Consider the following 12552-nt stretch of genomic DNA (forward strand, 5'->3'; position numbering starts at 1 on the left):
ATGGTGTCCAGTAGCTTAAGAAGCAGAGCCTTTGAACTCACAGAAGTAGGTCTGCTTCTCTCCCCTCAATCCCACGAAGCAGGGAGCCTGTTGCCAACAGTGCTCCCTGAAAATAATAATCCTAACAAAGTCTTTTCTAGAGAAACTCAGTAGAGTTTCCCTAGTGTGCACCCAGTCTCCTCTGGGCACAGAATCTAACTGAGGTCTGGAGGAGGGGCATAGAGGGAGGAGCCAGTTCACGCCCATTTAAAGTCTTAAAGTGCCCATGTCTCCTGTGGATCTCGTCTATACCCCATGGTCCTTTTGGAGTCCCCAGCATCCTCCAGGACGTAAGAGAAAATAAATTCATGTTTATTAGTAATTTTTACATAGTAATCATTGGCATAAAACAAATACATTAAAAAACAATAATAATCAAAAGATGAGCAGCACACGCAAGAAACTGAATTATCAGACTCATCCGCTATAATAAGCAAATGAAAACACAAACAATGTCAATGGTAACAGTGCTGCATAATTATATGTCCAGTTACACACCACTGTGTTTGGAGAGTTATAAAAGTCAGTGATAATATTGCAAATCAAGTAATGCAATAACAATGTTTGAAGAACATCACCATGTTTTTGGATCTCTCTTTCGATAGATCAAATATGATCAGGCGCCCCGGGCTTTTGCCCAGCCAGACCATTGCTTTTGGCCAAAAGTTAATTTTGCTTCTGTGAATCCACAGTAATGTAATTTTTGTTGATTGAAACACTATTGTACGTTTATAATGTCTTTGTTTTATACCAGTAAATAAAATGTATGACTTATTAATACACTGCATTTTATTTCCAATAATGTATGCTTGACTGTTTGCGTTTCACTAGAATTTCTTGTGTTTTAAATGTGGATGACATTTTTATACAGGTATGCGCAATTAAATACCATGATCTTTTTTTGTTTATTAGTGCAAGTTAAACCTGAAGTTAAAGTGGTTGCAGAGCCAGACACATGGAGAGGATTCACAGAAATAGGTACAAATGCTGTCTTTTGCCAGGTTGAAAGGATAACTCCAAGCAACACCTAAAATGTAAAACTAGCTGGGCTTCAATGAGTCAACATAAAAATCAATGGGACCTTATGTATGCATCATATGCTGAATCCGTTGTGATCTCCAATGCTTACAACTGTCCTGTGCAATACTGCTCTTATATACATTTCACCAGGAGGGAAGCTGTATTATAGTACGTAGTGTCAGAATAGAGCTTTGTATACTTGCCACCAAACCATGCTCTGCTCAATATACTAGCCACCACCTTTAATGCAGACCAGACTTGGCTTTCTTAAATATCCGCTTGGACTTGTCACCAAAATTAACATTGATTTCTAAACAGATCACCAAAATGAATACATGCCATTCGATTAGCTCTGCTATGTGCAGAAGACTAGAACACTCTGTTTAAACTGTAGTATTTGTTGAGCCCTATTGGACATCATCTTTTCTGTGAAAGACATGTATGTACTGTGGGGGTAATTCCAAGTTGATCGCAGCAGGATTTTTGATAGCAACTGGGCAAAACCATGTGCACTGCAGGGGAGGCAGATATAACATGTGCAGAAAGAGCTAGATTTGGGTGGGTTATATTGTTTCTGTGCAGGGTAAATACTGGCTGCTTTATTTTTACACTGCAAATTAGATTGCAGATTGAACACACCACACCCAAATCTAACTCTCTCTGCACATGTTATATCTGCCTCCCCTGCAGTGCACATGGTTTTGCCCAGTTGCTATCAAAAATCCTGCTGCGATCAACTTGGAATTACCCCCTGTATACATTGTGTGTATTCATTCAATACAAAGTCATTTCCAATATTATAGATGTCTATTGTCATCGCAACCATTAGGCAGCTGCCTGGGGTGCCGCTTAGGTCGCCTTTCAAAAAAAAAGAATGAAACAGACATACTTCTAGATGATGCCTGCTACAGCCACGGGTCTTATTAGCCCAGCCGCAGTTATCTCCACACTCTCCCCCTCTCTCGGCCAAAACAGCACTCACAGTTGCAGGTCCTCCTGAGTCCAGTCCCCTTGTTTTACCTCCCCTTCCCTCCCTGCCAGACAGGCAGAAGCTCCACCTTCCAGATGAGGAGCTGGCAGCTGCAGCTGAGAGAATGGTGGCAATGCAAATCAGATCCATTGTGCAGCCTGGTCAACATGGGTGTGGTTAACAGATAGTCAATCAAAAGGTCTACAGTCAATAGGTCGACACCATATGGTCAATAGTACAAAAGATTGACAGTGTCAAAAGGTCAACATGAAAAAGATAGAAGGTACAAAAGGTCAACAGGAACCAAAGGTCGACACAAAAAAGGTTGACACAAGTTTTTTTGGGGGGTGTAATTTTGTTTTATTAACCATATTTGACCCAAATTAGTGCAAACGTGTCCACTCGCCACATGTTACTAAAGGTTATAGTTTGTGACATGGATGGTAAATTCTGTAAAAGTTGTGAAAACATGAAAAAAAAGTGTCGACCATATGTGTATCGACCATTGTCATGTCGATCTTTTGAACCTGTCAACCTTTTGTACTGTCTACCTTGTACATGTTGACCTTTTGACCCTGTTGACCTTTTGTACCTCTTGACATATTGACTGTCGACCATATGGTGTTGACATATTGACTGTAGACATTTTAACTGTCTGTCTATCATCATGTCTTGACCACCTGGTCAAGACATGCTTTATCAATCATAGTCCACCGAAGCTTGTTGACATGCTCACTTCACTCCAGCGCAACCAATCAGCTGCTCTGTATATTTTTATAGTATGCAAATTATAAATGTTACTTCAATGCTGATTGGTTGCCATGGGCAACTTCTCCACTGGCTCACTTCTCCACACTATTTGCTGCTTCATAAATAGTCCCCATAGTGATTCCACTCATAAATATAGAAACAATGGTCATGAAACCGGGTGTAGTATGGTATGCCGGTGGCCGGGCTCCCGGCGACCAGCATACCGGCGCTGGGAGCCCGACCGCCGGCATACCGACAGTGTGGGGAGCTCAAAGGAGCCCCTTGCGGGCTCGCTGCGCTCGCCATGCTGTGGGCACGGTGGCGAGCTACGCGCGCCACGCTATTTATTCTCCCTCCAGGGGGGTCGTGGACTGTGTATACTGTGCGCCGGGATGCCGACATTCGGCATACTGAAGACCACCCATGAAACCATGAAAGTTAAAAGGCATTTGCGTACAATTGATGTGCCTTACTATCCCATACAGTCCCCTCGTAGTAAATATATTTAACAAAACCTTTTAAATCCAAGGTTTTTCATGGATACACTTCTCTAGCATATGTTCTACCTAAATAATGACTGTCAGTATTTGATTAATGAGGCCAATTGCTTCTTTTCATATCTTTCTCAGACATTCTCATTGTCTGGTTACCAAGCCTGTCAGGAAGTCGGACAAAAATTTTTAAAGCGTATTAACAGAGACAAAACCTAGATTGGCTGAAACTTTTCATTGCAATTATACAAGAGTTTGGGGAGGAGAATATATTGCAGAGCTCTTCATTTACAGACTTGTACAATAGCCCTGTCCTCAGCAACATAAGATTAATGTTCTCTGATACCCATGCAAGAGGCCAGTTATCGATTTCTTTGTTCTTATTTAGCATCTGCCAGGAATTTTCAGCAATTTTAGGATCACATAATGCTGGGAAATTCCATTCAGTATGTAAATGCTGCTTATTGTATTATTAAATAAGTTATCAGACTCCTTACCAGACTCTTACCTCTTTGTACAGGAGGTGCGGGAGGCACAGGAGGAGGAGGAGGAGGAGGAGGTGGTGTGATAAAGGAAGTGGTGAACATAAGACCGCCCGTGGAAACAGTTGCCCTGGGAGGCATAAGTATGTGTGGTTTTCTGTCCATTTGCAGGTGGAGAGAATATTTAGCTTGTAACAGAATATACAATTTAAGAACAATTGCACTTTTAAATATTAAAATGTACCCATTGCCTTTCAGAGAATATCAGGGTAGTTACACTCGTGAGTTCACTTAGGCAGATATGGCCCTGGGCACCACCCTTCTGCCTCAATTTCCTTTATTATATAATCTGCAACTGGCAGCAGTGTATAGAATAATCTGCCGCTAGCAGCAATTAAAACAGGGGTCAGGGAACTTTTTTACCTTTTACCCCAAAATATATTTAGATACGTCAACGTTACCCCCTTGATTTGAAAGGAAGGAAATCATATATTATTGTGCATATATACTAGTTATCACTGTTTATATGGCATTTCTGTGATACTGTATATATATATGTAGGACCTGCATGAAGGTGGGGTACCTTGAAAATCGGTATGCAGGCTTCCGTGCATTGGCCAATCCACCAACTAAACCCCCATCATTTATTTATTGAATTGTTGAGGATAAGTGAGTTTATTTTGGTGAGTGCTGGGTCCTCTGTTTGTATATATATATATATATATATATATATATATATATATATAATTATTATTTTTTATTATTTTCGCCAGTTATTTTTTTGGCAATGAATGGGTTAATTAACACTTTGTCCCCGAAACACCATAATGAATGTAAGAAATATGGATGAGGGGGGAAGGGGGGACGACACGACTTTTTGGAGACAGATGGTCACATCCTCTCCTCAATAATGTCAGTGGGAATTTCCCACTGTTATGTAGGCCACTGTCTGATCCTGCGGAATTCCGTCAGCGGTCAGCCACAGCACACCTCAAGTTCTGTGTATGGGTTGGCGGCCCGCGGGCGGGAGGACAGGACAGCGCAGGACTGGCGAGGGTGAGGGAGCACGGTGTGACGTCAGCACGTCACACCACGGCCTGGAACACAGCACAGGGTGGCCAGGAGCATAGCGCAGGGCAGGCAGGAGGGAGCGCGGTGTGACATCAGCACGTCACATCGCGAGCCGGCCGGTGCTTGACGGGGCTGTGTCTCGGCAGCGCGGCCGTCCATTACACCCAGGAATTTCATTTTTACTCCATTTGGGGTAATTTACCTCTGTTCCCTGACCACTGAATTAAAAGGATGTTATTTCAAGTATGTTGTTTAGTTACAGAAGCTTTGGAATGGGATGCAGATAATTTGCCAGTGGTCAGGATCCCGGCAGACAGGATACCGGCGAACGGTGGCTATTCCCACTCATGGGTGTCCACAACACCCATAGATTGGGAATAGAACCTGTGGCGAGTGCAGCGACCCCGCAAGGGGACTCTTTGCGCTCGCCCCACTGCTGGCATACTGACGGCCAGGATGCCGTTGTTGGTATACTGACGGCCGGCATCCCGACTGTCGGTATGTCATACTGGGGGTCATTCCGAGTTGATCGCTAGCTGCCGATGTTCGCTGCGTAGCAATCATATTAAAAAATGGCAAAACTACGCATGCGTATGGGACGCAATGCGCACACATGGCGTACAGGTACAAAGAGCATCGTTGTTTTGCACTGCTTATAGCGAAGATTCCATTCGCACAGCCGATCGCAAGGAAATTGACAGGAAGGCGTTTATGGGTGTCAACTGACCGTTTTCAGGGAGTGTTTGGAAAAACGCAGGAGTGTCCAGGCATTTGCAGGGCGGTATCTGATGTCAATTCCGGGACCTTCGTCGCTGCATTCATCGCACAGAATAAGTAACTACAGGGCAGCACAAAATGTGTTTGTACCCGCTCGGCTGCGCAGGCGTTCACACACTTGCAAAGCGTAAATACACTCCCCCGTGGGCTACGACTATGCGTTTGCATGGCTGCTAAAAGTAGCTAGCGAGCCATCAACTCGGAATGACCCCCACTGTTCCCCTTTGGGATATATATATATATCTTCTATTAACCAATCTTCTATTATTTAAAGATAGACAGACAGACAGACAGACAGACAGACAGACAGACAGACAGACAGACAGACAGACAGATAGATAGATAGATAGATAGATAGATAGATAGATAGATAGATAGATTGTTAGCTAACTTGTATAATTTATAGGGAAGACAATGATTGTGATGTCCCATTGTGCATGTATACAATGTATAAAAATGAAATAACAATTATTGTCCAATTTTTACACATAGCATTGTGTGTATTGTCAATGAACCTGCAAAAATGTTATTTACATTATTTCATAGTTTGAAATTACTTTAATTATTTATTATGTTAATTAGTAAATCCTCTGTAACAGAAAACAGAACACTCCTAGACATTTCGGCATTGCTTATACACTCAGAGAAGCAGGACACTGTTTAGCCTCTTCTCATAAGATCTCTGCTTAAGGGAAGATAAGGAGGTTATCCTATACTTACAGTTCACTTTACTGTCCCCAGATGCATTCATGGAAGGTGAATAGCTATAGCCTTGGCAGACAAGGTTGTGTAATGTATGGACCAAGACCAGAGACAAGAGAAAAACATATCTTGGCTACTATGTATTAAAGAAATATGTATATAGACCAGGTAACATTGTCAAGTTGATAAGGATTCTTTGCATTGCAGAGTGGCTGTTACTTTGGGTATAAGTCAATCTTAATGAGTAATTTTCTATGACATGTAAGTGTTACATGTGTCTAAATCACTGCAAAATGAATGTGTATTCATTCCCTACTATTTCCATATAGACTGTAAAATAGATCTAGTCTTCCTCATCGATGGGAGTTGGAGTATTGGCAAGAGGCGCTTCCGCATTCAAAAGCTTTTCCTTAACCAGATGGCAGATGCTCTTGATGTTGGAATTTCTGGACCTCTCATGGGTATTGTACAATATGGGTAAGAACATTTCTTTTCTGAGAATAGTCTCATAATTATTTATTCACATTGAGCACTTGTAATAGACTGTGTTTTGCGGGCACTGGCGTGATTTCAGCCAATAGTAATAAAGCAGCAGTTCGTTTTAGGGCAAAACCAGGTCAGGTTGCCCAAATTTTAAATGTTGTATTGTAACATTATAACGTTAGGGTGGGAAATGAGTATTTCCTATGGAATGACTTCTCAGTATTCCCATGACGGACTCTCTCATGGTGGATTGTATTATCCAGACAATTAGAATCTACAATAATAAATAGTGATTTTCAAAACAAACGCTGTGTTGTGTTTCAGCACCTGCTTGTGTGCTGTTGTGCCCGCAATGTATGGATAAGCATATAGCTTAGTTTGTCTAGATGGCAGCAAATGTGATGTGAAATATTATATACCATTTGCGGCCAAGAGTTGGATGTTGTTTTCATTGTATGTTGGAAAACATCTAGAAACAGCAAATATTCACTTTCCACTGTTAGACAAAATGCTGACCTGGTCTTCAAGTGTGGATTAATGCAATTATGGACATATTTACCTACTTTTCAAGAGTGACCTTGGCACTTCTGGGGAAGGGGCAGAGCTGGCAATCGGGTAGATGGGATTGCAGCCCCAGGCCTCTAAAGTTGTGCTGGTGCTTAATGCTGTGCATCCCTATTTGATTTCTGCTGTTGCCGAGCATTGCCCACTTATAGGAGGAGTGTGTACCCCCACCCTCAAACACTTGCAGGAGCTGGGGATGGCCATTGAATGGGTCTACATTTATGTCAGAAAACTATCAATTGAAAAGCATTGATCATTTGAACCATCAATGGCCATTACTATTGTGGGACATGTTAATGTGGAAGGCCAGTTAAATAAGTAGGGTAGAGCTAAGTGAGGCATGATGGGGGTGGGGCTAAGAACAGCGTAACAGAAAAAAAAACTTCACTGTGTCACCATTGGACCTCTGCTGTCAAAGGTGGATAAACATTGTACCACTGCCATTAACTGCTAAACCTTTGACCATCAGTGGTAAACCATTGAAGGTTGCTAACCATCAATGGCTATCCCTAGAAGTATTCTGTCCTTGTGTAGCTTCATGAGCCATACCTACAGCTCCAGCAATATGACACAGAACCTGACCTGTTCATGTGCCAGGTATGGAAAAATTAGATAGGTAGGTAAATTAGTATTATATTTGAACAAAAAAAAAAAGTGATTTTAGGTATAGAACACAGACTAATTCATCCAAGGGCGGAAAGTCCATTTCTTGGAGAAAACCGCTGTTTACACTTGCTTGTTTTCGCTTCACCCTGTATATTAATATGGATACCACCAGCAATAAGTCCTGTCAGGTTACATCTTTCAATCAAGCATCAAGGTCAAACCCTTTGTTCTGTTAACCCCATCATAAGATATTTTTATAAAAGCAAAAGCTTTAAATGGTTAATTCTTAATTTAAGGTATTTTTTCTACTGCAGAACTGTTCACATTTTTTTAGAGATGTGCAGGTTCAGATTTACCTGGATTTACCTGGATCTCAAAACGTCATTTTATTGGCTCTGGGATGTCACGTGTTTTGGATAGCCAATAAGAAAAATCCAGATAAATCTGAACTCACGTTCAGTTTGGCGTTAAGAACTGAGTAAATTCGAACCTGCACATCTCTATTATTTTTATTGATTTATTAAAGAAGGTAATGGTTTATGGGCCACTATAGCTCACAAGCAGAGGATTTGGAAACATCGATTCAAATGGAAGAAGCGGCACACCGCTTATCAGCTATAGTATATCAGTATAATTAGCATGTTCCAAAAGAATAAGTAAACGTCAATCATTTAAATAACTTCTTAAGCTGAAATTTTATTTTTTTAATAGTAAATAAAAAATTACAATGTATTGGACATGTACTTTGATAAAAAGAATGTACATAATTTATCTTTCTATCTTGAGTTTTCTTTCTCTTTCTGCTTTTATTTCTCTTTTTCTTTTTGTTTCTTCTTTCTTTCTGTCTTTGTTTTACTTTCTGGTTTTCCTCTGGTTTTTCCTAATCATTTAACTTAGTTTTTTTCTCTTAGTTCTCTTTTTATGTTTTTTCTGTTTCCTCTTTCTGTTCATTATTGTTATCCTCCCCCTCCTTCTTTTTAGTCTATTACTGAAAATGCACCTTTTGCATCTTCCCAATGAGCCCTCCCTTTCTTTCTCCACCTTAAATGTCCACCCCTTTCATCTCCGTGTTGCGGTCATCTATTGTCTCCCAGGCTCATCCTCCAGATGCCTCGATAACTTCACTGCCCAGCTTCCCAACAACCTCCCCGCGGACCTCTCCTCTATCATCCTTAGCAACTTTAACATCCCTATTGATGTCACTAATACCACATCCACCCATTTTCTTGCCCTTTCCTCCTCAATGGAACTCCACCCCCACCCACTTTCTCAGCCACTCCTTTGACCTTGTCTTCGCCTATTATTGTGCTCCCTCTGATCTCTTCAACTCTCCTTTCCCCCTCTCTGACCGCCATCACCTCTCCTTCACTCACTAACATCCTCCACTCCTCCCCTTGCCCATGGCCACCGTCACCACATGCAGTTTCGAGACTCTTGACCCCGCTGTCCTGTCCTGCTCACTCGATACTCTCCTCTATCCACCATGGCCTGCCCTAAACAGGCAGCCTCCTTCTACAACAGGCATGTCAAACTCATAATCCCAACTGGGCTGAATAATCAAGGTCCAAGTCTTGTGTGGGCCGCAAGAAAAATAAAGAGTCTCATATGCAAAGATACCATATATCAGTGTGTGCCAGGAGCTGTTATTCCCCCTCATATATAACTGTGCGGTCCCCTCTCCCCTATATAATAATATAATACCATATATCAGTGTGTGCCAGGAGCTGTTATCCCCCCTCATATATATGGTATTATTATCATTATATAGGGGAGAGGGGACCGCACAGTTATATATGAGGGGGAATAACAGCTCCTTGCACACACTAAAATATGGTATTATTATTATATAGGGGAGAGGGAACCACACAGTTATATATGCATAGGCGTGCGCAGCTAATTTTATTAGGGGGTGCACCGCAGGAGGGGCGTGTCTAGCACCGCCTTTTGGGCATATCTAGCAATACCTTTTGGGTGTGTCTAGCACCGCCCAGGGACATGTCTAGCACAATTTCACATTTCCTCAGTAAAATCACATGGCTTAATCTAATTTCTCCCTAGTTCTTAATAAAGTTAATATAATACACCCCAGAGAAATAAAATAAAACATTATGGCAGTGCCGTAACTAGACATTTTAGCGCTGTGTGCAAGAAACAGCATCGGCGCCCCCCTCCATATATACAAAACAGGGCCATTGCGCACATCAGGCGCGTGCCAAAACTATAGGAGCAAGACCACAGAGCTCCCTTTCACACATTATGGCAGCAAAGCCCCCCTTTTTTTACACATTAGGCAGGGTCCCCATTTTTACACATTACGGCAGCAGAGTGTCCCCTTTTTTGCACATTACGGCAGCAGAGAGTCCCCTTTTTTACACATTATGGCAGCAGAGTGTCCCCATTTTTACACATTACGGCAGCAGAGTGTCCCCTTTTTTACACATTACGGCAGCAGAGAGTCCCCTTTTTTACACATTATGGCAGCAGAGTGTCCCCATTTTTACACATTACGGCAGCAGAGTGTCCCCTTTTTTACACATTACGGCAGCAGAGAGTCCCCTTTTTTACACATTATGGCAGCAGAGTGTCCCCTTTTTTACACATTACGGCAGCAGAGAGTCCCCTTTTTTACACATTAGGGCAGCAGAGAGTCCCCTTTTTTACACATTAGGGATAGAGAGTCCCCTTTTTTACACATTAGGGCAGCAGAAAGTCCCATTTTTTTACACATTAGGGCAGTAGAGTCCTCCTTTTTACACATTAAGCATGCAGGGTCCCCTGTTTACACATTAGGCAGCAGATTCCTCTTTTTACACATTAAGCAGGCAGAGTCTCATTTTACACATTAGGAAGCAGAGTCCCCCTTTTTACATGAGATAGAGAGAGAAAGTGTGAGAAAGTGTGTGTGTGTGTGTGTGTGTGTGTGTGTGTGTGTGTGTGTGTGTGTGTGTGTGTGTGTAAGTATTATACTTAACTGTGACCAGCTGGCAGAGTGGCAGGCCTCTCTTCTTCTCCTTCCTGGCCTCCTCCTCCTCCCCCAGCTCTCAACTCCTCGCAGTGCAGTCTCTCCCGAGTTGCAGGGGGTGGCGATCCGGCATCCAGAGGCGAACATTTACGTCCCGGGACTCGGGAACCAGAGCTGCTGCTCCTCCATCCTCTCTCCCCCGCAGCCGCTTCCCCGGCGTGATGCAGTTAGGGAGCAGAAAGGGTAGCAGAGAGAGTGGGTGTAGGGATCAGTGAATGAGGGGAGCAGAGAGTTGGTGTAGGGAGCAGAGAGAGTGGGTGTAGGAAGCAGGGAGTGTGAGGAGCAGGGAGAGTGGGTGTAGGGTGCAGAGAGGGTGGGTGTAGGGAGCAGAGAGGGTGGGTGTAGGGAGCAGAGAGTGAGGGGAGCAGAGAGTGGGTGTAGGGAGCAGAGAGAGTGGGTGTAGGAAGCAGGGAGTGTGAGGAGCAGGGAGAGTGGGTGTAGGGAGCAGAGAGGGTGGGTGTAGGGAGCAGAGAGGGTGGGTGTAGGGAGCAGAGAGGGTGGGGAGCAGAGAGTGCATGTAGGAAGCAGTGAGTGTGAGGAGCAGAGCAAGTGGGTGTAGGGAGCAGAGAGGGTGGGTGTAGGGAGCAGAGTGGGTGTAGGTCGCAGAGTGAGGGGAACAGAGCAAGTGGGTGTAGGGAGCAGAGAGCGGGGGTAGGGAGCAGAGAGCGGGTGTAGGGAGCAGAGAGGGTGGGTGTAGGGAGCAGAGAGGGTGGGTGTAGGGAGCAGAGAGGGTGGGTGTAGGAAGCAGGGAGGGTGGGTGTAGGAAGCAGGGAGTGTGAGGAGCAGAGAGCGGGTGTAGGGAGCAGAGAGCGGGTGTAGGGAGCAGAGAGTGGGTGTAGGGAGCAGTGAGGATGAGTGTAAGGATCAGTGAGTGATGGGAACAGAGCAAGTGTGTGTAGGGAGCAGAGAGCGGGTATAGGGAGCAGAGAGTGGGTGTAGGGAGCAGTGAGTAAGGGGAAAAGAGCAAGTGGGTGACACTGAGGGGAGCAGAGCAAGTGGGTGACACTGAGGGGAGCAGAGAGACTGGGGTGTAGGGAACAGTGTGTGTCAGCGTGGAGCTGCCAGTGCCGAGCTAAGTGTGCGTTATGCTGCGGCTGCCACTTGTAACCTCCCCCCTCTGCCTCCGTCTCCGTTTCTGTTACTCACCCCACACACTGCCTCGGTCCGCTCCTATGCTTCTTCCGGTACCCGCCGCCGAGTTCAAGGCAGAGCTCCGGAGATCGGAGCTCTGCACATCACCTGCGGGTGAGAGGGCGGGTGGGCGGCCGGCCGCAAACTAATTACTGCGGGAGGTGGAGGCGGGGAAGGGGGGAGAGCGGAGAGCGAGTGTGCCGAGTGTGCCGGTTGCGCCTGCAGTGCCCATGCGCTGTGGGCGGCGCACACTCGGCACACACGTCGTTACGGCACTGCATTATGGTGCAACCACCGGCTGGTACTGACTGTCTGCTACGGCATAACCCTAAGTTCTAGCTGCCGCCGCACCTTATCGTTGCTTACACTTGCCCAACCTATCCCTGATCCAGTGGCAGAAATAGAGAGTGGTGGGCCTAGGTGCATATGCATTCCCCTCCCCCA

General features: G+C 44.4%; 1 protein-coding gene across 3 annotated transcripts in view; it reads left to right on the forward strand.

Annotated features, from left to right (window-relative positions):
• The window catches only part of VIT (vitrin), a 293710-nt gene that overhangs the window by 251252 nt on the left and 29906 nt on the right, over nucleotides 1-12552 (forward strand). For all 3 annotated transcript variants that reach the window (XM_063917916.1, XM_063917914.1, XM_063917915.1), the window contains 3 exons: nucleotides 952-1017; nucleotides 3791-3895; nucleotides 6632-6779. In XM_063917916.1, coding sequence (XP_063773986.1) covers nucleotides 952-1017; nucleotides 3791-3895; nucleotides 6632-6779 — 319 coding nt within the window. The remainder of the gene's footprint in view (nucleotides 1-951; nucleotides 1018-3790; nucleotides 3896-6631; nucleotides 6780-12552) is intronic.

The sequence above is a fragment of the Pseudophryne corroboree genome, chromosome 4 (genome assembly GCF_028390025.1).
Source record: "Pseudophryne corroboree isolate aPseCor3 chromosome 4, aPseCor3.hap2, whole genome shotgun sequence".
NCBI lineage: Eukaryota > Metazoa > Chordata > Amphibia > Anura > Myobatrachidae > Pseudophryne > Pseudophryne corroboree.